The sequence below is a fragment of the Scyliorhinus torazame genome, chromosome 3 (genome assembly GCF_047496885.1).
Source record: "Scyliorhinus torazame isolate Kashiwa2021f chromosome 3, sScyTor2.1, whole genome shotgun sequence".
Taxonomy (NCBI): Eukaryota; Metazoa; Chordata; class Chondrichthyes; order Carcharhiniformes; family Scyliorhinidae; genus Scyliorhinus; species Scyliorhinus torazame.
Genome location: NC_092709.1, coordinates 287726863 through 287752466, shown reverse-complemented (window position 1 = coordinate 287752466; position 25604 = coordinate 287726863). Strand labels below are relative to the sequence as shown.

Sequence of the window (25604 nt, the reverse complement as noted above, 5' to 3'; positions counted from 1 at the left end):
CAGCTGGTTGAAAGATATTAGGCAAGAAATTATTATCTGACGAACAGATGGCGGGTGCCTTTCATTAGTTTTGCCCTTGTTAAATTTCCATCAGTTTTTTCATACAGGAATGGGGCATGGGAGAATGTGCAAATTGGACACCAACTACAAGCGTGGTTGGTCAACTGAACACAAAAATCCAGAACCTGCTCTCTGAAATTCTCCACTCCATCGTAAGCTCTTCCAAAAGCAGCAGTGCGCTGCCTTTCTCCCTATTCAGATATTGAGCCTTATAAAATTTGTGTGCTTACATTATAGGTAGAGACTAAAGTCATCAATGAAAATCTAGGGCTGGTCCATATTGGGCTCTGTACACTGCCTCCCCCTCCCCCAATCACCACCAGCCCTCTTGCCCTCTCTCTTGTCTTTCCCCTTGATCATAGATTCTTCCCTAAAGCCAAACTTGCCTTCCCCTCCCTCCCCCCGTCTCCTCCCTCTCCCCCACTCTCCTCCCACTCTCCTCCCTCTCCCCCACTCTCCTCCCTCTCCCCCACTCTCCTCCCTCTCCCCCACTCTCCTGCCTTTCCCCCACTCTTCCCACTCTTCCCACTCTTCCCCACTCTCCTCCCTCTCCTCCACTCTCCTCCACTCTCCTCCCTCTCCCCCACTCTCCCCCTCCCCCCTCTCCCCCACTCTCCCCCCTCTCCCCCCCTCCCCCACCCTCCTCCCTCTCCCCCACCCTACCCCCTCTCCCCCCCTCCCCCCCTCTTCCCCCCTCCCTCTCCCCTCTCCCCTCTCCCCTCTCCCCTCTCCCTCTCTCCCCTCTCCCCTCTCCCCTCTTCCCCCTCTCCCCTCCCCCTCTCCCCCCCTTCCCCCCTTTCCCCCCCTCTCCCCCCCTCTCCCCCCCCTCTCCCACCCTCTCCCCCCTCTCCCCCCCCTCTCCCCCCTCTCCCCCCCTCCCCCCCTCTCCCCCCTCTCCCCCTCTCCCCCTCTCCCCCCTCTCCCCCCTCTCCCCCCTCTCCCCCCTCTCCCCCCTCTCCCCCCTCTCCCCTCCCCTCTCCCCCTCTCCCCCCTCTCACCCCTCTCCTCACCCTTTCCCCCCCCTTTTCCGCTCTCCACCCCCTCCCCCGCTCTCCGCCCCCTCCCCCGCTCTCCGCCCCCTCCCCCGCTCTCCGCCCCCTCCCCCGCTCTCCGCCCCCTCCCCCGCTCTCCGCCCCCTCCCCCGCTCTCCGCCCCCTCCCCCGCTCTCCGCCCCCTCCCCCGCTCTCCGCACCCTCCCCCGCTCTCCGCCCCCTCCCCCGCTCTCCGCCCCCTCCCCAACCCCTCCCCCGCTCTCCGCCCCCTCCCCAACCCCTCCCCCGCTCTCCGCCCCCTCCCCCGCTCTCCGCCCCCTCCTCCGCCCCCTCCCCGCTCTCCGCCCCCTCCCCCGCTCTCCGCCCCCTCCCTCGCTCTCCGCCCCCTCCCCCGCTCTCCGCCCCCTCCCCCGCTCTCCGCCCCCTCCCCCGCTCTCCGCCCCCTCCCCCGCTCTCCGCCCCCTCCCCCGCTCTCCGCCCCCTCCCCCGCTCTCGCCCCCTCCCCCGCTCTCGCCCCCTCCCCCGCTCTCCGCCCCCTCCCCCGCTCTCCGCCCCCTCCCCCGCTCTCCGCCCCCTCCCCCGCTCTCCGCCCCCTCCCCCGCTCTCCGCCCCCTCCCCCGCTCTCCGCCCCCCTCCCCCGCTCTCCGCCCCCTCCCCCGCTCTCCGCCCCTCCCCCGCTCTCCGCCCCTCCCCCGCTCTCCGCCCCTCCCCCGCTCTCCGCCCCTCCCCCGCTCTCCGCCCCTCCCCCGCTCTCCGCCCCCTCCCCCGCTCTCCGCCCCCTCCCCCGCTCTCCGCCCCCTCCCCCGCTCTCCGCCCCCTCCCCCGCTCTCCGCCCCCTCCCCGCTCTCCGCCCCCTCCCCCGCTCTCCGCCCCCTCCCCCGCTCTCCGCCCCCTCCCCCGCTCTCCGCCCCCTCCCCCGCTCTCCGCCCCTCCCCCGCTCTCCGCCCCCTCCCCCGCTCTCCGCCCCCTCCCCCGCTCTCCGCCCCCTCCCCCGCTCTCCGCCCCCTCCCCCGCTCTCCGCCCCCTCCCCCGCTCTCCGCCCCCTCCCCCGCTCTCGGCACCCTCCCCCGCTCTCGGCACCCTCCCCCGCTCTCGGCACCCTCCCCCGCTCTCGGCCCCCTCCCCCGCTCTCGGCCCCCTCCCCCGCTCTCGGCCCCCTCCCCCGCTCTCGGCCCCCTCCCCCGCTCTCGGCCCCCTCCCCCGCTCTCGGCCCCCTCCCCCGCTCTCGGCCCCCTCCCCCGCTCTCGGCCCCCTCCCCCGCTCTCGGCCCCCTCCCCCGCTCTCGGCCCCCTCCCCCGCTCTCGGCCCCCTCCCCCGCTCTCGGCCCCCTCCCCCGCTCTCGGCCCCCTCCCCCGCTCTCGGCCCCCTCCCCCGCTCTCGGCCCCCTCCCCCGCTCTCGGCCCCCTCCCCCGCTCTCCGCCCCCTCCCCCGCTCTCCGCCCCCTCCCCCGCTCTCCGCCCCCTCCCCCGCTCTCCGCCCCCTCCCCCGCTCTCCGCCCCCTCCCCCGCTCTCCGCCCCCTCCCCCGCTCTCCGCCCCCTCCCCCGCTCTCCGCCCCCTCCCCCGCTCTCCGCCCCCTCCCCCGCTCTCCGCCCCCTCCCCCGCTCTCCGCCCCCTCCCCCGCTCTCCGCCCCCTCCCCCGCTCTCCGCCCCCTCCCCCGCTCTCCGCCCCCTCCCCCGCTCTCCGCCCCCTCCCCCGCTCTCCGCCCCCTCCCCCGCTCTCCGCCCCCTCCCCCGCTCTCCGCCCCCTCCCCCGCTCTCCGCCCCTCCCCCGCTCTCCGCCCCCTCCCCCGCTCTCCGCCCCCTCCCCCGCTCTCCGCCCCCTCCCCCGCTCTCCGCCCCCTCCCCCGCTCTCCGCCCCCTCCCCCGCTCTCCGCCCCCTCCCCGCTCTCCGCCCCCTCCCCCGCTCTCCGCCCCCTCCCCCGCTCTCCGCCCCCTCCCCCGCTCTCCGCCCCCTCCCCCGCTCTCCGCCCCCTCCCCCCGCCCTCCTCCCTCCCCCCGCCCTCCTCCCCCCGCCCTCCTCCCTCCCCCCGCCCTCCTCCCTCCCCCCCGCCCTCCTCCCTCTCCCCCCCCGCCCTCCTCCCTCTCCCCCCCGCCCTCCTCCCTCTCCCCCCCGCCCTCCTCCCTCTCCCCCCCCCACCCTCCTCCCTCCCCCCCTGCCCTCCTCTCTCTCCCCCCCTGCCCTCTCTTTTTCTCCAGCTGTCTCCCTCTTTTCTCTCCCCCCAGCTGCCTCCCCATCCTGCTGCAGTGCCACCCGCCTTTCTTCCACTCACCTTTCTCCACTTTGCCTCAGCTCCAACTTTCTTTTTTTCTTTCTGTTCATTGTGCAAATATTTTGTTGAAGTGCAAATTGTTTTGGTCGAGATGCAATGAGGCAAATTTCTCAATCTATTCTGTTGATTTTTTTGTTTCGAACCAGAAGGTACAATTTCTAGGTGTTTTTGTCCAATTTGTTTATATGGTTTTACTCTTTTTTTTCAAGGAAGTAATGAACTCCGAGAAGGTATAGCAAACGCTCAGTGTTTTGTAGGTTGTGCATTTTCCGTAAATTTATTCTGATAGCCATTTGTGAAAGTAAAAACATGGGGAGGAGTTTCTTTGTTTATTATGAAACCCATAGTAGTTGAAGCTTAATTCACAGAAACTAAGCACTCAGTTTGGGAAAACAACTTCAGCTTATTACAAACTCAACCTAAATTATTTTACTTACTTTATTATTATCTCGTACACTCAACTGTACTGTCAAACATGTTGACTGTTAATGGGATGAATGGCCACCCAAAACCTGGCTGTACGTAGGAAAAGCCCATTTGCTGCCGAATTTATGCACTAACCACTTATTGTATTTTTATGCCCCTGTGTATAAACAGATCATTCCTAGGGCCTTACTGTTTGGCCACACATCATCCATCACTTGCCTTTCTAAAGCTAATGCCAGCAGTGAGAAACAGTATGTCGTCAGTGCATCTGAAAGTGGGTGAGTAAGATCGGAAAATGGGAACTCCAGAGTTTGTTGTAGTAGTAGCAAATCCAGTAGAAAATGCAGTCTTTAATCCAGTAAGTAGTTCAGCATTCTTAAGGAAGTATGCGATAATGGTAAAAATGTTCATACTGTGACAAAAAATACACTGATTATTTAATAGAAGTCAAAATGGGGAAGGTAAACACAGGAAAATGGACACGTATCGTTGAAAAATATTCAAGATCCTGAAAAGATGACTCTCTGGAGACATGACATGCTTTAGAGGAAAATGTGCAGGTTCTATGATGGTTTAAAGTTTGTTAATGTGGAAGCTGGTTGATTTTGACATGCCCTTAACCTCTTTTTACCCCTCACATATTTGCACACTTCAAATTATGATGGCAGTGATATTAATCAGTGGTTTAATGGTTGAGGATTTTTAAAAATCAGCCATGATGTCATTGAACAGTAAAGCAGATTTGATGGGCCGAATCACCTACTTTTGCTCCTACATCTCAGAGTCTTGTGAGAACGTTATTCCAGTGTGGTGTTCTTTGTGTTGCTAAATTCAGGATGGTTGGCGTAGTGTTTCCAAAGACCACAAAAAAGCTTTAACTTGAACAAAGCTAGAAATGTATTAACATTACTAATTTGGGTTCCTAAATAATACACAGTTGATAATTAACATACAATCTACACTCTGCCCCACTCTCGTGGGGCAGCACGGTCGCACAAGTGGATAGCACTGTGGCTTCACAGCGCCAGGGTCCCAGGTCCGATTCCCCGCTGGGTCACTGTCTGTGCGGAGTCTGCACGTTCTCCCCGTGTATGCGTGGGTTTCCTCCCACAGTCCAAAGACGTGCAAGTTGGGTGGATTAGAACATAGAACATAGAAAAATACAGCACAGAACAGGCCCTTCGGCCCACGATGTTGTGCCGAACCTTTGTCCTAGATTAATCATAGATTATCGTAGAATTTACAGTGCAGAAGGAGGCCATTCGGCCATTGAGTCTGCACCGGCTCTTGGAAAGAGCACCCTACCCAAGGTCAACACCTCCACCTGATCCCCATAACCCAGTAACCCCACCCAACACTAAAGGCAATTTTGGGCACTAAGGGCAATTTATCATGGCCAATCCACCTAATCTGCACATCTTTGGACTGTGGGAGGAAACCGGAGCACCCGGAGGAAACCCACGCACACACGGGGAGGATGTGCAGACTCTGCACAGACAGTGACCCAAGCCGGAATCAAACCTGGGACCCTGGAGCTGTGAAGCAATTGTGCTATCCACAATGCTACCGTGCTGCCCTTAAGAACAAATAAATCTACACTATATCATTTTACCGTAATCCATGTACCTATCCAATAGCTGCTTGAAGGTCTCTAATGTTTCCGACTCAATTACTTCCACAGGCAGTGCATTCCATGCCCCCACTACTCTCTGGGTAAAGAACCTACCTCTGACATCCCCCCATATCTTCCACCATTCACCTTAAATTTATGTCCCCTTGTAATGGTTTGTTCCACCCGGGGAAAAAGTCTCTGACTGTCTACTCTATCTATTCCCCTGATCATCTTATAAACCTCCTATCAAGTCGCCCCTCATCCTTCTCCGTTCTAATGAGAAAAGGCCTAGCACCCTCAACCTTTCTTCGTAAGACCTACTCTCCGTTCCAGGCAACATCCTGGTAAATCTCCTTTGCACCTTTTCCAAAGCTTCCATATCCTTCCTAAAACGAGGCGACCAGAACTGTACACAGTACTCCAAATGTGGCCTTACCAAAGTTTTGTACAGCTGCATCATCACCTCACGGCTCTTAAATTCAATCCCTCTGTTAATGAACGCTAGCACACCATAGGCCTTCTTCCCAGCTCTATCCACTTGAGTGGCAACTTTCAAAGATGTATGAACATAGACCTCAAGATCTCTCTGCTCCTCCACATTGCCAAGAACTCTACCGTTAATCCTGTATTCCGCATTCATATTTGTCCTTCCAAAATGGACAACCTCACACTTTTCAGGGTTAAACTCCATCTGCCACTTCTCAGCCCAGCTCTGCATCCTATCTATGTCTCTTTGCAGCTGACATCAGCCCTCCTCACTATCCACAACTCCACCAATCTTCGTATTGTCTGCAAATTTACTGACCCACCCTTCAACTCCCTCATCCAAGTCATTAATGAAAATCACAAACAGCAGAGGACCCAGAACTGATCCCTGCGGTACGCCACTGGTAACTGGGGTCCAGGCTGAATATTTGTCATCCACCATCACTCTCTGACTTCTATCGGTTAGCCAGTTCGTTATCCAAATGGCCAAATTTCCCACTATCCCATGCCTCCTTACTTTCTGCAGAAGCCTACCATGGGGAACCTTATCAAATGCCTTACTAAAATCCATGTACACTACATCCACTGCTTTACCTTCATCCACATGCTTAGTCACGTCCTCAAAGAATTCAATAAGACTTGTAAGGCAAGACCTACCCCTCACAAATCCGTGCTGACTATCCCTAATCAAGCAGTGTCTTTCCAGATGCTCAGAAATCCTATCCTTCAGTACCCTTTCCATTACTTTGCCTACCACCAAAGTAAGACTAACTGGCCTGTAATTCCCAGGGTTATCCCTAGTCCCTTTTTTGAACAGGGGCACGACATTTGCCACTCTCCAATCCCCTGGTACCACCCCTGTTGACAGTAAGGACGAAAAGATCATTGCCAACGACTCTGCAATTTCATCTCTTGCTTCCCATAGAATCCTTGGATATATCCCGTCAGACCCGGGGGACTTTCTATCCTCAAGTTTTTTAAAATGCCCAACACATCTTCCTTCTGAACAATTATTTCCTCGAGCTTACCATGATTGGCCATGATAAATTGCCCTTAGTGACCAAAAAGGTTAGGAGGGGTTATTGGGTCACGGGAATAGGGTGGCAGTGAGGGCTAAAGTGGGTCGGTGCAGACTCGATGGGCCGAATGGGCTCCTTCTGCACTGCATGTTCTATGTACACTCATCTACAACTAATCTCTACACTATTATAAACTATGATCTGCTCTCACTCACATTATCTTTCCTTCAGTCTGTACTCTAGCTAACTCCTTCACTTCTCTCCTCCCACACATCAATGTCTCATATACTTGTAACTCTAGCTCCCTCTAGCGGCTGATCTAGACATTTCATTAAACCTTGCAGTTCTTGCATTTATGATAATACCACATGCTGCTTAATCTTTGTTCCACAGTGCTCAGATCAGATATTTTTAAAAATCAGTTGATGTGAACTCCTGTTACAAGAAACATCGAGCAGTACTTTTGGGATGAAAGATCATTGGCACAATGCCACGCTGCAGTGAAATAAAATGTTTTCAGCCCTGGTAACAAAAAGATAGAGAGCTAATTGACAGAGCTGGTGTTTCTGTAGACCAACACCATCTTGACACCTACAATTGCTGTCTGTGTTCATTTTAATATTTCTAAATGGGGTTCAATTCCTAACCGTAGAATAATATTTTTGCCCTCGAGAGAGTAGAGGTGAATAACTAACATAATTCTGGGAATCAGGAGCTCAAGTGATAGGATTAAGGAAATTGAATTTGTTTTGTTTGGAAAAGGGAATCGAAGATAATGTGATAAAAGTTTTCAAGATTATGAAGGAACTGATGGAACTGATCCAGACAAATGTTCACCATGGCCAAGGTTTTGGACCAGATAAAATTAGTCTTAAAAATTGACAAGTTAGCAGTAACGAAAAGCCAGATGGCGCTTTTTCAAACCAAAGAATAGTGGTGACATGTGGTGTAGGTTATCAAATAAGGCCATTGTGGCGAATTGTGTAAATGACTGTGACATTGGATTTAGAGTTGTTTAGTAGTACTGGACTTGAATGTTGCTGGAAAAAGAGACGTGTCAAGCTTTTCGTCATTTATTCATGAGGACATTTTGAAGAATACCAGTCATAGGGGGGAAAACAATTGAATGTGCATGAGAAGAGAGTGTTGATTGGTTGACAAGTGGCCTTGTTGCGTTGGCATGGAGAATGCACAAGTTGCTGCTGACTGACCAAAAACTGCCAAGCCTCGTTTGAGATTTAAACCAGGCAGCTTGACCCTGCTTGTTCATTGTCTTCCTATGCAGTATAAATTGTTGTTTTCGCCTTATACTGGTATTCTTGTGAAGTGTCCAGATGAGTGCCAAACGAAAAGCTTCAACATGTCACTTTTTTTCTCCAGCAAAACAATTAGGTGCATTTTTTGGAGGCATACTTGAGAGTTATGATAAGCTGGTTGAACTCCGTAAAAGAAACAGATGACAATGTAATAGCCTTTTCACATTTTCAAAGAATTCATGAATTCACATGCACTGGCCAAACAGCTGTGCCCCCTGCGCAGTACACCATATACACTCTTCACCCCACTTGGAAGACTTGTTATCTCCTGGGAGTGGTGAAAAACAGCCCAATTAGGGGGAGAAAGCTGGAGAATGTTTTAACAACTCATTGCAGTTCGAAAAATAATCCAGGAAATCTCTCTAGGCCTGATTAACATTACCAAGTACATACCTTTTTGTGTGGGGAGATCTCTGCTGCAGGCAATTTGCCTGCAGTGCTGTGGTGAGAAAGCTCTTGCTTGAAGGAATTCAGTAAATCGGTGTTCACCTCACAAAACCGGAATCTATTACACACACTCACTATTTTCTGCTTCGGGTAGGTTGGGAAGAACCTCTTAACATTCAGTCTAACTCTGCATAAATTGAGCGTGTGACCCCTGGGCCTTCCCAAACCAGTTTGGTTGAAATAATTTCTCTACATAAGCACAATCCCTTCATCTTGTAAACCTCGATCAGTTCACCCCCATGTCTGTGTTTAGTTGAGTATGGAGACTTTGACTTTGTCTTGGAAACTTCAGTCGACTGAATTAACTCCCAACATTTTGTGGATGGATCTCCTGCGTTATTCAAGGTATTATTAAAGACCTAGTTTGTGTTTATGCTAAAATATATTTAATTAAATCTACAACATGATCTAAATATATTGTTCATACAAAAAACTTCTTGCAGAGAGATGTGCCTTTGGGATGTGAATGATGGAAGATGCATCGAATTTACTAAACTGGCATGCACTCATACTGGTATACAAGTGAGTATACGTGAAATTGCTGGAACCCTTATAAACTTTTTTTTAAATTCTGGAATGTGAAATATTTGTCCCCTGTTTCTGAATGAAAATGAAAATCGCTTATTGTCACGAGTAGGCTTCAATGAAGTTACTGTGAAAAGCCCCTAGTCACCACATTCCGGCGCCTGTTCGGGGAGGCTGGTACGGGAATTGAACCGTGCTGCTGGCCTGCCTTGGTCTGCTTTAAAAACCAGCGATTTAGCCCTGTGTGCTAAACCAGCCAGGCAACTGTGTTTTGTTTTGCCATGAAGCAGAACCACACTCCCATGATGTAAAATTAATTGCATTACTCTGCAATTCCAGCCTTGTATATTTTAATCTTTATTAGTGTCACAAGTAGTCTTATATTAACACTGCAATGAAGTTACTGTGAAAATCCCCTAATCGCCACACTTGGCGCATGTTCGGTACACGGGGAGAATTCAGAATGTTCAATTTGCCTAACAAGCACATCTTTCGGGACTTGTGGCAGGAAACCGGAGCACCCGGAGGAAACCCACGCAGACACGGGGAGAATGTGCAGACTCCGCGCAGACAGTGACCCAAGTGGAAATTGAACCCGGGACCCTGGCGCTGTGAAGCAACAGTGCCTATGTGGGAGCAGACCACCGTGTAAATTGCTCAGGGACATTCTCTCACATAGCTAGGTTTACCACATGTGTATAATTTTACTCATGATGTGGAGATGCCGGCGTTGGACAGGGGTGGGCAAAGTAAGAAGTCTTATAACACCAGGTTAAAGTCCAACAGGTTTGTTTCGAATCACTAGCTTTTGGAGCGCAGCTCCTTTCTCAGGTGAATGAAGAGGTGGGTTCCAGAAATACCTGTATAGACAAAGTCAATGATGCAAGTCGATACATTGAATGCGAACCGTTGCAGGTAATTAAGTCTTTAGAGGTCCAGACGGAGCGACTGGAGAGAGGGATAATCACAGGTTAAAGAGGTGTGAATTGTCTCAAGCCAGAACAGTTGGTTGGATTTCGCAAGCCCAGGCCAGATGGTGGGGGGTGAATGTAATGCGACATGAATCCAAGCTCCCGGTTGAGGCCGTACTCATGTGTGCGGAACTTGGCTATCAGTTTCTGCTCGGCAATTCTGTGTTGTCGCGTGTCCTGAAGGCTGCCTTGAAGAACGCTTACCCGAAGATCAGAGGCTGAATGCCCTTGACTGCTGAAGTGTTCCCCGACTGGAAGGGAACATTCCTGCCTGGCGATTGTCACGCGATGTCCGTTCATTCATTGTCGCAGCGTCTGCATGGTCTCGCCAATGTACCACGCCTCGGGACATCCTTTCCTGCAATGTATGAGGTAGACAACGTTGGCCGAGTTGCATGAGTATGTACTACGTACCTGGTGGGTGGTGTTCTCAAGTGTAATGATGGTACCCATGTTGATGAGCTGGCATGTCTTGCAGAGGTTGCCATGGCAGGGTTGTGTGGTGTCGTGGTCGCTGTTATCCTGAAGGCTGGGTAGTTTGCTGCAAACAAATTACCTGCAAAGACTCTCATTCAAAGCATCGTCTTGCATCATTGAATTTGTCTATATATGTTTCTGGAACCCGTCTCTTCATTCACCTGAGGAAGGAGCTGCACTCCGAAAGCTAGTGATTCGAAACAAACCTGTTGGACTTTAATCTAGTGTTGTAAGACTTCTTACTATAATTTTGGTGTAATTCCTTGGACTACCTGTGCACTTGATTGTCTTAGGCAGAATATTTTATAATATGTTGAAAATGTAAATATTGCTATGTTTGAAGTAATTAAAATTTGCTGGCCAGCAGAAAGATTTGCACATGCATGTAAGCAAGTAGATGTTCAAGTGGGGCTTAGAATCAGAGAGTCATTTTGGCAGAGAAGACCATTCAGTCCATAATGGGATAGAATAACAGGTGGAGTTAGATTGTGGCTGATTGGGGAAGCCTGACTGGGATGCATTGAAATAATTGTCTGTAGGTGACAAAAGCATGGATCAGAATTTGGATAGTAAATGGACAAGCGCATGTGGAAACATGTGTTATTATACAGGTGGAAATAGGTAGTCTTTCTAGACTACAACAGGAATCAAGTGGACACTGAGTTTGGGAACAGCATTATTCTCTCTGAGACAGTCCATTGGGAGGCAGTTGTAATTAGTGGCAGGAGTGTGGTGTTTTAGGTGAAGGCCAAAGATATCTGGATGTGGATAAAACAGCCTCAGAGGACAGGGGCAGTGAAGGATTTGAGAATGCTGAGGGCGAGGTAGAGATTGTTGTCATTGGTGTATGTGTGGATACTGATCTCGTAGTGGATGTGCTATTGCCAGTTAGCAACAGGTAGGTTTGGAATAGGAGCCAAGCATTGTTCTTTGGAGAACTGCAAAACAATCATCTTCAAATTCCCCAAGGTGCTTGACAGGAGCTTGTGCAGTTTAAAAATTCGTACTAACTACAAGTTTGGTTAAAGAGATGGGTTTTGAGGGAGTTGTTGGAGGATGACGGAATGGTGCAGAATTTTAGATTGGAAATTCAAGAGCTTCTTAGCGCCTAAATGGTTAAAAGCATGCCAAACATTAGCACAAAAAGATGCACAAATGGCCAGAGTTGGAGCAGTGTAAGGCTGGGGAAGGTGACAGAAATAAGATGACAGTGCCATGAAGGAGTTGAACATGACGATGAGAATTTTAAAACAAGGCACAACATTTCATCACAAGTTTCACGTGTGGTGGAAAAATGAAATTTGTTTTCCTGTAAGGCTTGTATGCTTGTATCAGTTGACATTTTTAAGACTATCGTCAATTCAGTTTTGTAAATTAAGACTATCAAAAAGTGATGGAACAAACAAAGATAAATGGAGTTGAGATTATAGATCAGCCGTGATGTAATTGCATGGCAAGATGGATTCAAGATTGTGTGGCTCATTCCCCAAACTACTCTGGAGAGAATGGTATTGACATGAAAGCAGAAACAATTGCTGGAGGTGATGGGGTTGTGATCAATTGGTGAGAGAGAATCATAGAATTTACAGTGCAGAAGGAGGCCATTCGGCCCATCGAGTCTGCACCGGCTCTTTGAAAGAGCACCCTACCCAAGGTCTACACCTCCACCCTATCCCCATAACCCAGTAACCCCACCCAACACAGGGCAATTTTGGACACGTTAAGGGCAATTTAGCATGGCCAATCCACCTAACCTGCAGGTCTTTGGACTGTGGAAGGAAACAAGCACTCGGAGGAAACCCACGCAGACACGGGGAGAACGTGCAGACTCCGCACAGACAGTGACCCAAGCCGGGAATTGAACTTGGGACCCTGGAGCTGTGAAGCAATTGTGCTAACCACAATGCTACCGTGCTGCCCAAGTGGTTAGTACGTCTGAACAAGGCAATAAGGAGATGAGTTAGAGGAAGTGGCGTGGTCAGCCATGTCAAAGGCTGCATCGCATCTCAATCACACAAGAAGGTTCGGTCTCTGGTGGTGTGGATACTTGATTAGAGAGATCCAAACATGATATATGAAAGGTGGGCACTGATTTGTGAGGTGAAAACATTGGAACGGTTTAAAAAGGGATAGAATTGTAGTTTTTAATTTTTTAATTCTATTATTGTATCAAAAATAGTTTTATCAGTTCAGCATTGGAACACAACGTGAAGGAAGACTACTGTGCTATGGACATTACCCAGAAATCCTTGTAGTTGATGCCATTAGCCTGGAGGTCCTTTATTCTTTGGTGTCCAAGATTTCTCCTGATTGGATTAGTTCAGTGAGCATTATACGTTCACTCAGAACACAAGGTGAGGATTTAATTTTGTGAACCTGCATTGACATTTTTTTTTGTATGATTATTACAAGTTATAACAAAGCTGTAATTAGAACTTTTGTAAATTTGTTATAGAGATGATTTTAATCAGTAATAGTCATTCATTATTTAAATTCTACGTGTCAAATTTATCAGACTACTTCTTGGCAACGGTACCTCACTCAACCCAGAAAGAAACATTGGCCATTTAAGCTGCTTTAGTTCCAAAATTATTATAGAGATTGCAGAAATAAAACTTAAAATAATATAACGTGTAACATTGAATTTTACTGATATTCCCTGAGCATGACTCAAGTTACAATATTTCTTACATAGTAAACGCTGCATTTTTGACTGAACCATCAGTTAAAGAACAAAAGCAATTTTAAATCCTAATTCATGACCAAAGAGAGAAGGGCTAGTTCCAAAGATATTTATTTGCACAAGTTTCTGTAACTTTAAAATTGAGGCGGGGACCACCATTAATATGGTGTCATATGTCATAGATGAATTTACAGTGCAGAAGAAGGCCATTTGGCCCATCGAATCTGCACCGGCCCTTAGAAAGAGCACCCTACCTATGCCCACACCTCCACCCTATCCCCATAACCCCACCTAACTTCTTTTTTTTTGGACACTATGGGCAATTTGGCCTGGCCAATAGACCTAACCTGCACGTCTTTGGACTGTGGGAGGAAAGCGGAGCACCCGGAGGAAACCCACGCAGACACGTGTAGAACGTGCAGACTCCGCACAGACAGTAACCCAAGGTGGGTCTTCACAGTTGATGGAATTATCATTATTGGCCAAATAAATTCAAAGAAAATAATTTGAGCATAAACAGATGTAAGACAGAACACAGGGCATCCTTCCAGGGAGATATCAGAGAAGGCTATATGACCACGTTACTTGCAAAAACGAAAGACGTGGTCAATTAACTTAGATTTTGATGACTTGAAAATAAACTTTCACTTAGAATCATGACAGTTAGATTTTTTAAAATACTTGTAGGGAAGGAGGCACGCTAAGAAGTGATACAGACACAGTGAAAACTTTGTTCTATTCATTCCTGTGTATTATGTCAAATAAACCAGTTTACTGGTTTGACGTCATGCCTTGTCTCACTAAATTAGTTTCCAGTCACTTTCTTTCAAGTGGGTAAGTAGACCTGATGGCCCGGGTGAGATTATAGTAGTTTGCGTATGTCGTAAAGATTCTAGGTTATGATTCCCTGGTTTCTAAGCGGCACAAAGTCTGCAATTGGGAATTAATTATTGAGAATTGCGAAATCACAGTGCTCATGGCAACTGTTTAAATGGTGATCCTTATAGATACAGTTAGAATTTCGATGAACTAATTTTGTTGCTTTTTTTGTCCTGAAAAAATAATTTATAAAAATTGCTATAAATATTTGTAGTAATTCTGAGTTCATTGCTGAGATATGGGCACTGCTGTCAAAGCCAGCATTTATTGCTCATCCCTATAAATGGAGTGACTTGCTAGGTCATTGACAAGGGCAGCCAGAACTCAACCACCTCACTGTATGTCTGAAGTCACATCAGCCAGCACAGTGAGAACAGCAGATTTTTTTAATGACAAAATGGTAGCTGAATGGTCAACTTTATTAAGATTAGATTTTTATTCCAAATTTTATTTAGCAACTGAAATTACATTTCTCAGCTCCCTTGATGGGATTTGAACTTGCATCTCCACATTGCTAATCTAGGCACCTGGATTACTCAACTAGTTACACAGCTGCAACGCTCCTATTCACTTAATTGCCATACGTGTTCAGGACGACGCTGTTGCTGATACAAGGATTGTCACATAGTGTAATGCTTTGCGTTTTCATTATTAGGTGGGTTGACCTATCAAGTTCAAAGATAATTATCTTCCAGTGTTGGCCATAAATGCACTGTTTTTTTTGTGGAACCAGTTTCGGTGACATTCTCTGTTAATACTGTGCAGTGGAATTTGAGTACTTGCAATAGCAATGGAAGAATTGTGCCTGTATAAAACTCATCAGATCGTGCTTTTGAGATTGAATTTTTCTAAATAAGAACTTTGTTCCATTGTCATGATCCCGCAGATCAACAGTGATAAAATGTGACCTCTCTTCAGCTACAAACTAATCCGCTTGCAACCAGAACAACATGGTTTGGCTATGCTGGTGACAGTTTGCTCCGGGAAGTGACATGATATGTAGAAGCGTGAGCTCTCATTTGTATTTTGTTACAGGGTTTGTTCAGAGGCAGCTCTGCAGTAGAAATAAGGTGCCATGCAAATCATACCAACATGCATGACCTATTGCTGAACTAATCCCATTAAATGATCATCAATTTGCACCTTTTCTATTCTCAGAGGATACAGTGGTTGCTGTTTCAGTAACTGGAATTTTGAAGGTGTGGATTATTACTGCTGAAATCAGTCGAATGCAGGTAGGATTTTACGTGTTTGGATAGTGTATTTTTGTAACTCAGCAAATTCTCTTCTGAAAATTTTTTACACGTCTGCTCTACACGAATACAGACTTTGCACACCATGAATAACTAATATTAATGCAGATCTAGCCTTGAGATTATAACTGGTTTCTGAATACCAAATAGACGGGGCTGGGAAATTTCTGGATCCTAACCCTATCCTTATTTATAATTAAGTTATGCATTTTTAAGAGTGTGCATACTTTAATTGTTTGCTTTTATTCAATGCATTTATTGTACTTTCTATCATCTGGTTTACCTTCAAGATTCCTTGTGGTATAACCTGACAGTGGGTATTTCATAGTATGTTGAGCATTATGAAAGTTTTGGTAGCTCATGGAGACTTGACTCCTTTGCCTGTCCCACGCTTAATGTGGGTTGGTGTCCCTCATGTTATATAACCAGTTGTATCTCAATAATGGAGAGAGATGCCTATGATCCTTCATGGACTAGTACTAATTACCAATATGTTATGTGCTTTGTTGTTTGCAAACATGTAAAAATAAAACTTATTTTTAGTGATTTCTAGTCTTCAGTCTTGTCATTTACATGAATGCTTTGAGGTAAGACCTTGTATTGTGATCTGATCTTAATACACTTCTTCAAGAATCAGAGTTATACCAGGAATGAGGGGCTTTATTTATGTGGAGTGACTAGAGAAGCTCAGCTGTTTCTCCTTCGAGTGGAGAAGGTTGAGGGGAGATCTCCTAGAGACCCTCAAAATACGAGGGGTTTTGAGAGAATGGATAAGGAGAAACTTTTTTCACTGATGGGTAGGGGCAGGAACATGTAGGGAAGGAGCATAGGAATTTGGAGCAGATGTAGGCAATAGCCCATCAAGCCTGCTCTGCCATTCAATCAGATAATGGCTGATCTCTTCCTGGTCTCAAAACCACCTCCCGACCTGTTGCCCATATCATTTTAACCCGTTTTTTAATCAGAAATATATCAGTCGTCTTCTTGAAACTATTTTGGCGGCACAGTTGCTTCACAGCGCCGGGTCGGGTTCGATCTCGGCTTGGGTCACTGTTTGTGCGGAGTCTGCATGTTCTACCTGTGACTGCTTCGGTTTCGTCCCACAAGTCCCAAAAGACGTGCTTGTTAGGTGAATTCGATATTCTGAATTCTCTCTCGGTGTACCCGAACAGGCGCCGAGGTGTGGCGACTAGGGGCTTTTCACAGCAATTTCATTGCAGTGTTATTGTAAGCCTACTTGTGACACTACTAAAGATTATTTTTATTATAGTTATACAAATATACCATCTTCTGCGAGAAATAGTTCTTCCTCATCTCAGTTCTAAATCTACCCCCTCTCAACCTATATCTGTGGCCCCTCGTTCTAGAGTGCTCCACAAGGGGGAACATTTGATCTACATTTACTTCATCCATCCCTTTTAGTATTTTATACGCCTCACTCACGTCTGCTCTCATCCTTCTAAACTCCAGCCCAAATTGTTTAATCTCTCCTCATAAGTCAACCCTTTCATCGGCGGAATCAATCTGGTGAACCTCCTCTGAAATGCCTCCAATGCCACCACATCCTTCCTCAAATAAGGAGACCAACAATGGGCACACTACTCCAAATGTGGTCTCATCAACACCCGATACAATTGCGACAACACTTCTCTACTTTTATACAGTGCTTTTGCAATAAGCCTCAACATTCCATGTGCCTTTTTAAAAACAATATTTTTATTGAGGTTTTTGAAAATTTCAGAATAATAACATTAACAATGACCTCAACATGGTGTAATAAACCCCCCCCCCCCCAATCCCAATCTTCACACACCCAACCATAAAACGACAATCCGGCCCTCTCTTCTCTCCTCCCCCCCGCCCCCAGGAATACTGCATCTGCTGACATTTTCATTTTCCCCGCGAAAGTCGACGAACGGCTGCCACCTCTGGGTGGAACCCGACCACTGATCCTCTTACAGTGAACTTTCTCTTCTCAAGACTGAGAAATCCAGCCATGTCACTAACCCAGGTCTCTCTACACTCGGGGGCTTCGAGTCCCTCCAAATTAACAAGATCCGTCTCCGGGCTACCAGGGAGGCAAAGGCCAAGACGTCAGCCTCTTTTGCCCCCTGAACTCCCGGCTCTTACAACACTTCAAAGATCGCTACCTCCTGACTTGGCACCACCTGTGTTTTTAGCACGGTGGGCATTGTCCAAGCAAAACCCTCTAAACTTCGGGCATGCCCAAAGCATGTGGACATGATTTGCTGGGCTTCTCGCACACCTACCCTCTACCCTTAAAAACTTACTCATCCTAGCTGCTGTCATATGTGCCCGATGGACCTATCAGGCTAAGCCTGGCACATGATGAGGAGGTATTAACCCTGCTTAGGGCATCCTATCTCTCCCCCTAGCTCGTCCTCTCACTTGCCCTTCAACTCCCCCATCCTTCTTATTCCTGCCATTTCTGGAACCCACATCTAGTCTACCCGGTACAAACCGATGATTATTATAAATCGGGGTCCAAACCGATGCTCCCTCCACTCTCATATCTCCTCCATCGCCCCCCACATTGCAGCGCCAAATTTCTCCTCCCGTGCCCTCAGACTGGCAAACGTCCCATCGATAAACAAATCCCCCATCCTTCTGATTCCCGCCCTGTGCCAGCCTTGGAACCCACCGTCTATCCTACCTGGAACAAACCTGTGGTTGTTCCGTATCGGGGTCCAAACTGAGGCCCCTACCTCCCCCATGCTGTCTCCACTGCCCCCAAATCCTCAGTGTCGCTGCCACCACCGGGCTCGTGGTATACCGCGTCGGCGGAAGCGGCAGCGGTGCCGTCACCAGTGCCCCCCAACTAGTATCTATACAGGGCGCCGCCGCCAACTGTTTCCAATGCCGCCCCCTCGCCCTCCATTCCCCATTTACGAATCATCGACACAGACACGTTCTCTGCCCAGTAATAGCTGCACAGGTTCAGCAGCGCCAACCTCCCCCGACTGCACTCCAAAAACAGTCTCTTAACCTGCGGGGTCTTATTTGCCCACACAAATCCCGTGATACTCCTATTTACTCGCTTGAAAAAGGACTTGGGGATGAGAATGGGCAGGCACTGGAACACGAATAAGAATCGAGGGAGGACCGTCATCTTTATGGACTGCACCCTGCCCTCCAGGGAGAGTGGCAACATGTCCCACCTCGTAAAGTCCTCCTCCATCTGACCCACCAGCCGCGCTAAGTTGAGCTTGTGCAAGACCCCCCAGCTCTCGGATGCCCAAGTACCGAAAGCTCCTCTTGACCATCTTGAGTGGTAACTCCCCCAACCTCTCTTCCTGGCCCCTCGCATGCACCACAAAAAGCTCGCTTTTTCCCACGTTTAGCTTGTACCCCGAAATGTCTCCAAAATCCCGAAGAACCTGCATGACCTCCCCCATCCCCTCCACCGGACCCGCAATATGCAGAAGCAGGTCATCCGCATACAGCGAAACACGGTGCTCCACTCCTCTCCTCCCCCCCGGCCCCCCGAACCAACCCCCTCCATTTTCTGGACTCCCTCAACGCCATGGCTAGTGGCTCAATCGCCAAGGCAAACAGCAGGGGGGACAAAGGGCCCCCTGCCTCGTTCCACGATATAATCTAAAGTACCCTGACCGCAGCCGGTTCGTCGACACACTCGCTACCGGGGCCTGGTACAACAATTTGACCCACCCTATGAATTCCTCCCCAAATCCAAGTCTGCCGAACACCTCCCAGTGGTACTCCCATTCCACCCGATTGAAGGCCTTCTCCGCGTCCATTGCTACTACCACTTCTGCCTGCCCCCCTCTGAGGGCATCATGATCTTATTCAGGAGCCTCCGCACATTCGTATTCAGCTGCCTGCCCTTCACAAACCCCATCTGATCCTCATGAATCACTCCCGGGACACGCTCCTCAATCGTAGTGGCCAAGGCCAACAGCTTAGCATCCATATTAAGGAGTGAAATCGGCCTATAGGAGCCGCATTGTAAAGGGTCCTTTTCACGCTTGAGGATAAGCGAGATCAGAGCCTGCGACATCGTCGGGGGAAGGATACCCTTTTCCTTAGCCTCGTTAAAATTTCTCAACAACAGCGGGCCCAACACCTCCGAGAATTTCCTATAGAACTCTACGGGGAACCCATCCGGCCCCGGGGCCTTGCCCGCCTGCATACTCCCCAACCCCTTAACTAGCTCCTCCATCTCAATCGGGACCCCCAGTGCCTCCATCAGCCCTTCCTCCACCTTTGGGAAGCTCAGTTGGTCCAGGAACTGCCTCATCCCCTCCCCACCCTCCAGGCGTTCTGAATCATAAATTTTACCATAGAAGCCCTGAAAGATCTCCTTTATTTTAGCTGGACTCCACACCGTGTTTTCCCCCCTATCTCTAATTCCCCCAATCTCCCTAGCCGCCTCCCTCTTCCGCAGCTGATGCGCCAGCATCCGACTTGCCTTCTCCCCATACTCATACACTCCTCCCTGTACCTTCCTCAACTGGGCCTCAGCCTTCCATTGGTCAGCAAGCCAAACTCTTTTGGAGGCTCCGGCGCTCCTTCAGCAGCCCCTCGGGAGATTCCGCATACCTCCTGTCTACCCTAAGTATCTTCCCCCACCAAACTGTCCCTCTCCATCCCCTCCCTCTTTTCCCTGTGGGCCCTGATTGAGATTAACCCCCCGACCACTGCCTTCAGCGCCTCCCAGACCACACTCACCGACACCTCCCCATTATCATTGGCCTCTACATATCTTTGGATGCACCTCCGGACCCGCCCACAGACCTCCTCGTCCCCCAGTAGTCCCACGTCCATTCGCCACAGCGGGCGTTGGCCTCTCTCCTCCCCCACCCCCAGCTCCACCCAATGAAGGGCATGGTCTGAGATATCCCCCCCCCCCATTACCAAACTACATGACTCCAGATCCGGAATCCTACTCAGCATCCGCTTCACGAACCCCGCATCGTCCCGGTTCGGAGCATACACATTCATTAGCACCCGGGCCCACTGCAGTCTGCTACTCACCATAACATAACGACCCCCCTTATCCGCCACAATACCCACCGCCTCAAATGCCACCTTCTTATTCACCAAGATTGCAACCCCCCTGTTCTTCGCATCCAGCCCTGAGTGAAAAACCTGCCCCACCCATCCCTTCCTCAGCCTGGTTTGATCTGCAATCTTCAGGTGTGTTTCCTGTAACATAGCTACGTCTGCCTTCAGCCCCTTTAAGTGCGAGAACACCTGGGCCCTCTTGACCGGCCCATTCAGGCCCCTCACGTTCCACGTGATCAGCCGGATCGGGGGGATCCCCCCACCACCCTGCCAACTAGCCATCTCTTTTTTTAGGCCAACCAAGTGCCTGTGCCACCCGCACCCTCCAGTCCCCCAGGCGGAGGCTCCCCGCACCGACTCTCCCTCTTACCATCGATTCCCCCACAATCAGCACAGCAGCAACCCAGTTCTCTTCCCCCCCCCCCCCCCCCCCAAACCCGCCTCTCCCCGACCAAGCAACTGCTTAACCCCCCCCCAAATTGCACTCCCGTAAGCCAGCTGACTCTTGCTGAACCTGGCTGCTCCCGCTTCTGCCTCCAGTCCCCCTTTGGATTCCCCATCCAAATCTCCAGCACCCCCCCCCGCCTACACCCCATATAAACGAATGCGGACATCGAACACAGTACCGTCCCCCGCTTTGTGTACCGCCGCCCCCCCCCATTTCACGGGACAAAGGCTGTGCTCCCTGCCTGGGACGACCCCACCCCCTATGACACAGCTCCTCCCAACTGCGACCTCGCCCCAATCCCCGAGGGCCCCAGGCCATGGGGCCACCCAGACCCAAGAAAACGCGGGGAAAAACCCCACCCAAACATCGCCCCATCTCCCTCACCCACAACCCTCCTAACTGCAAACCATTAATTCGAGTCCAACTTCTCATTTTTGAGGAAAGTCCACGCCTCATCCGGCGTATCAAAATAGTGGTGTCGGTCCTGGTATGTGACCCACAGCCTCGCCGGCTGTAACAGCCCAAACTTCACCCCCTTCCCATGGAGGACCGCCTTGGATTGAATCCTGCCCGCTTCCTGGCTAGCTCTGCACTCCATTCCTGGTAAATCCAGATCTCGGTGATCTCCCACCTGCTGCTCCGCTCCTTATTCGCCCATCGCAGGACACTCTCCCTGTCCGTGAAGCGGTGGAACCTTACCACCATAGCCCTCGGCGGCTCGTTCACCCTTGGCCTCCTGGCCAGGACTCTGTGCGCCCCATCCAGCTCCAGGGGCCTCGGGAAGACCCCAGCACCCATCAGCGTACTCCGCATTGTGGCCACATACACCCCAGCATCCGACCCCTCCAGACCTTCAGGGAGACCCAGAATCCGCAGGTTCTGCCCCCTCGACCTATTCTCCAGGTCCTCCAGCTTCTCCTCCCATTTTTTTGCAGCGCCTCGTGCGCTTCCACTCTGACCGCCAGGCCCAGAATCTCGTCTTCATTCTCAGAGGCCACCTGCTGCACCTCCTTAATCGCCGTCCCCTGCATCTTCTGGGTCTCCACCAACCTTTCGATCGACGCCTTCATAGGGGCCAACATCTCCGCCTTCAAGTCCGCAAAGCAGCTTCTCAAAAACTCCTGCTGCTCCCGAGACCACTGGGCCCATGCTGCCTGATCACCGCCTGCCGCCATCTTGTTTTTTCACGCCCGTTCTCCTCTCTTCTCTAAAGCCACTTTTTTGACCGCTCCGCTCCTGGTCCACTCCATACAGTGCTGGGGGACCCTCACTGTTTCCTTCCCACACCGGGAATCGTCATCCAAATGCCGCTGGAGCTCCTTAAAAAGGCCCAAAAGTCCGTTATCGACGGGAGCTGCCGATCGTGCGATCTACCAAGGCATAGCCGCAACCGGAAGTCCGCATGTCTCATCCCTTCAAGTCCCCTTCCATTTGTTCTACGAGCCGGGATAGGTTTAACTTGTGCAGTGCCTCCCATTCCCGGGCCACCTGGATTCCCAGATACCGAAAGCTCTTCCCTACCATTCTAAGCGCAGCTCTCTCAGTCTCTTCTCTTGTCCTCTTGCCTGGATCGCGAACATCTCGCTTTTCCCCATGTTCAATTTATACCCCGACAAATTGCCAAATTCCCCCAGGATTCGCGTTACTTCCCGCATCCCCTCCAGCAGGTGTGAAATATACAAGAGCAGGTCGTCTGCATAAAGGCACCAGCCCTTTCCAGTTCCTCGAGGCTCTTAACACCATGGCCAGTGCCTCTATTGGCAGAGCAAACCGTAACGGAGAGGGGGCACCCTTGCCTCGTCCCTCGGTGCAGTTTAAAAGACCCTGACCTCAGCCGGTTTGTACGCACACTCGCTACTGGTGCTTGATAGAGCAACCGCACCCAGTCAATAAAGCTCTCACCAAACCCAAACCTTCCCAGCGCCTCCCACAAGTAATTCCACTCCACCCGATCAAAAGCCTTCTCCGCATCCATCGCTACCTCCACCTCCTCTCCTTCTGAGGGCATCATAATACCATTCACAAGTTTCGAACATTGGCTTTGAGTGGCCTGCCCTTTACAAATCCCGTCTGGTCTTCCCCTATCACCCCCGGGACACAGTCCTCTATCCTTGTGGCCAGTATCTTAGCCAGCAGTTTGGCGTTCACATTGAGTAGAGAAATTGGCCTGTATGACCCGCATTGCTCCGGATCTTAATCCCGTTCCAGGATCAATGAAATCGAGGCCTGCAACATTGTTGGGGGGAGGACTCCCTTCTCTCTTGCTTCATTAAATGTCCTCACCAGCAGTGGGCTCAATATCTCCGAAAATGTCTTGTAGAATTCCACCGGGTTGCTGTCAGGCCCTGGGGCCTTGCCCGACTGCATGCCTTCCAGCCCCTTGATTATTTCCTCAATCTCAATTAGAGCTCCCAGCCCTTCCACCAGATCCTCATCTACCCTCTGAAACCTCAACTGATCCAAAAACTGCCTCATCCCCCTCACCCCAGCCGGGGGTACCGACTCATATAATTTACTGTAGAAGACCTTAAACACCTCGTTCACCCCCGCTGGGTCTAGGACAGTATTCCCACCTCTACTCTTTACTTTTCCTATCTCCCTGGCCGCCTCCCTTTTCCTGAGCTGGTGCGCCACCATTCTGCTTGCCTTTTCCCCGTACTCCTAAATCGCCCCCCTTGCCTTCCTCAACTGTTTCACCACTTACCCTGTGGTCAACTGCCTAAACTCCGCCTGTAACCTCCGCTGCTCCCTCAGCAGCCCCGCGTCCGGGGCCATCTGGAGTATCTCCTCCACCAACCTATCCCTCTTAGCCCGTTCCGCCTTTTCACTGTGGGCCCATAACGAGATTAATTCCCCTCTGACCACTGCCTTCATCACTTCCCAAACCGTCGTTGGGGCGACCTCCCCCGTATAATTTGTTTCCAGGTAGTTCTGGATGGACTTATTAACCCACCCACAGATCGCTTCGTCCTCCAGCAACCCCACATCCAGTCTCCACAGCGGGCGTTGCCCTCTCTCCACACTAACCCGTCGATCCACCCAATGCGGGGTATAATCCGACACTGTGATTGCCGAGTACTCCGTATCCACTACCTCTGGTATTAGCGCCCTGCTCAGAACAAAAAGGTTGAGGCGAGAGTAAACCTTGTGGGCATGTGAGAAAAAGGAAAACTCCTTCGCACTTGGCCGTGCAAACCTCCATGGGTCTATTCCCCCCATCTGTTCCATAAACCCCTTTAATTCCTCTGCCGCAGCCGGCCTCCTACCTGTCCTAGATTTTGACTGGTCCAATTCCGGATCAATGACTGTTAAAGTTTCCTCCCATGATCAGGTTATGTGACTCTAAGTCTGGGATCTTACCTAACACCCGCCTAATAAATTCTACATCGTCCCAATTCTGAGCATATATTTGTCTGACACGATTTTCCCTGCCTCGAATGCCACTTGTTTGTTGATCAAGATCGCTACCCCCCTGGTCTTTGAGTCCAGCCCTGAGTGGAATACTTGGCTAACCCACCCCTTTCTCAATCTCGTCTGGTCTGTAACCTTTAGGTGTGTCTCTTGTAGCATTGCCCCGTCCGCCTTCAGCCCCCTCAAATGCACGAACATGCGAGCCCTCTTGACCGGCCCATTCAGACCTCTGACATTCCATTTAATCAGCCTGGTCTCCCCCCCCCCCCCCCCCCGCCGACTAGCCATCACACTTTTTAGGCCCGCCTCTAGCTCACACCCTCCGTCTCCTCGAACCCCCCCTCGGGCATTCGCCGTTCCCGACCTCCCATTTGTCCCCTAATAACAGTTCCTCCCCTGTCAGCAAAGCAGCTCCCCCTCCCCCAACAACAACACTAGAAACCCAACCCCGCCAAGTCGAGCTCCAGCTTAACACCTGCTCACCTCCCACTGCACTTCCGAGAGTCATCTGACCCATGCTGACTTGATAGCGCCTGCCCCTGGCGCCAGCAGTCTGTCTCCCCATTGTTCTCTCCCCTCTCCCCCCACTTGGACAAACATATTAAAAGCTTTACATTCCCCAGTAAACAAACATCAGAAACAGTGAAGAAACAGCCACTTTAGAAAAAAAAACATCCAAAAAACAGAACCAACCCCAAAGACCATTCCCCCCTCCGACCTGCTTCCTGCAAGACAAAGATACCTTTAGCCATCCAAACAGCCCCTTATTATACATAGCACTACTTACACAACCAAGCACAACAAATCGCCGCCACAGTACTCTCCAAGGCTTCAGTGTCTTTTAATTCGCCTCCAGCCTCTTTTCTTTAATAAAAGACCATACTTCGTCTGGTGTTTCGAAGAAGTCCCGTTCCTCAGTGTGACCCACAGACGGGCTGGGTACAGCATCCCAAACTTCACCCCCTTCTTAAAGAGGGCTGTTTTTGCCCAATTAAACCCAGATCGCCTCCTGGCCAGATCCGCGCCCAGGTCCTGATAAATGCGCAGCTCACAATTCTCCCACTTGTTGCTCCGTTCCTTCTTGGCCCACCGCAGTACGTGTTCCTTGTCCAGGAATCGGTGAAAGCATACCACCATCACCTTCGGCGGCTCGTTCGCTTGGGGCTTCTTCGCGAGGACTCTGTGTGCTCTATCCACTTCCAGGGGCCGAGGGAACGCCTCAGCCCCCATCAACTTCTCCAACATGTCAGTCACATAAGTCCTCGCATCCGATCCCTCACTG

The 25604-nt window shown here is 50.6% G+C and overlaps 1 protein-coding gene across 3 annotated transcripts in view; it reads left to right on the top strand.

The window, feature by feature from the left end:
- wdr7 (WD repeat domain 7) overlaps positions 1–25604 on the top strand; it is a 1110115-nt gene that overhangs the window by 100734 nt on the left and 983777 nt on the right. For all 3 annotated transcript variants that reach the window (XM_072497366.1, XM_072497365.1, XM_072497364.1), the window contains exons 3-6: positions 3921–4027; positions 9073–9151; positions 12782–12956; positions 15323–15399. In XM_072497366.1, coding sequence (XP_072353467.1) covers positions 3921–4027; positions 9073–9151; positions 12782–12956; positions 15323–15399 — 438 coding nt within the window. The remainder of the gene's footprint in view (positions 1–3920; positions 4028–9072; positions 9152–12781; positions 12957–15322; positions 15400–25604) is intronic.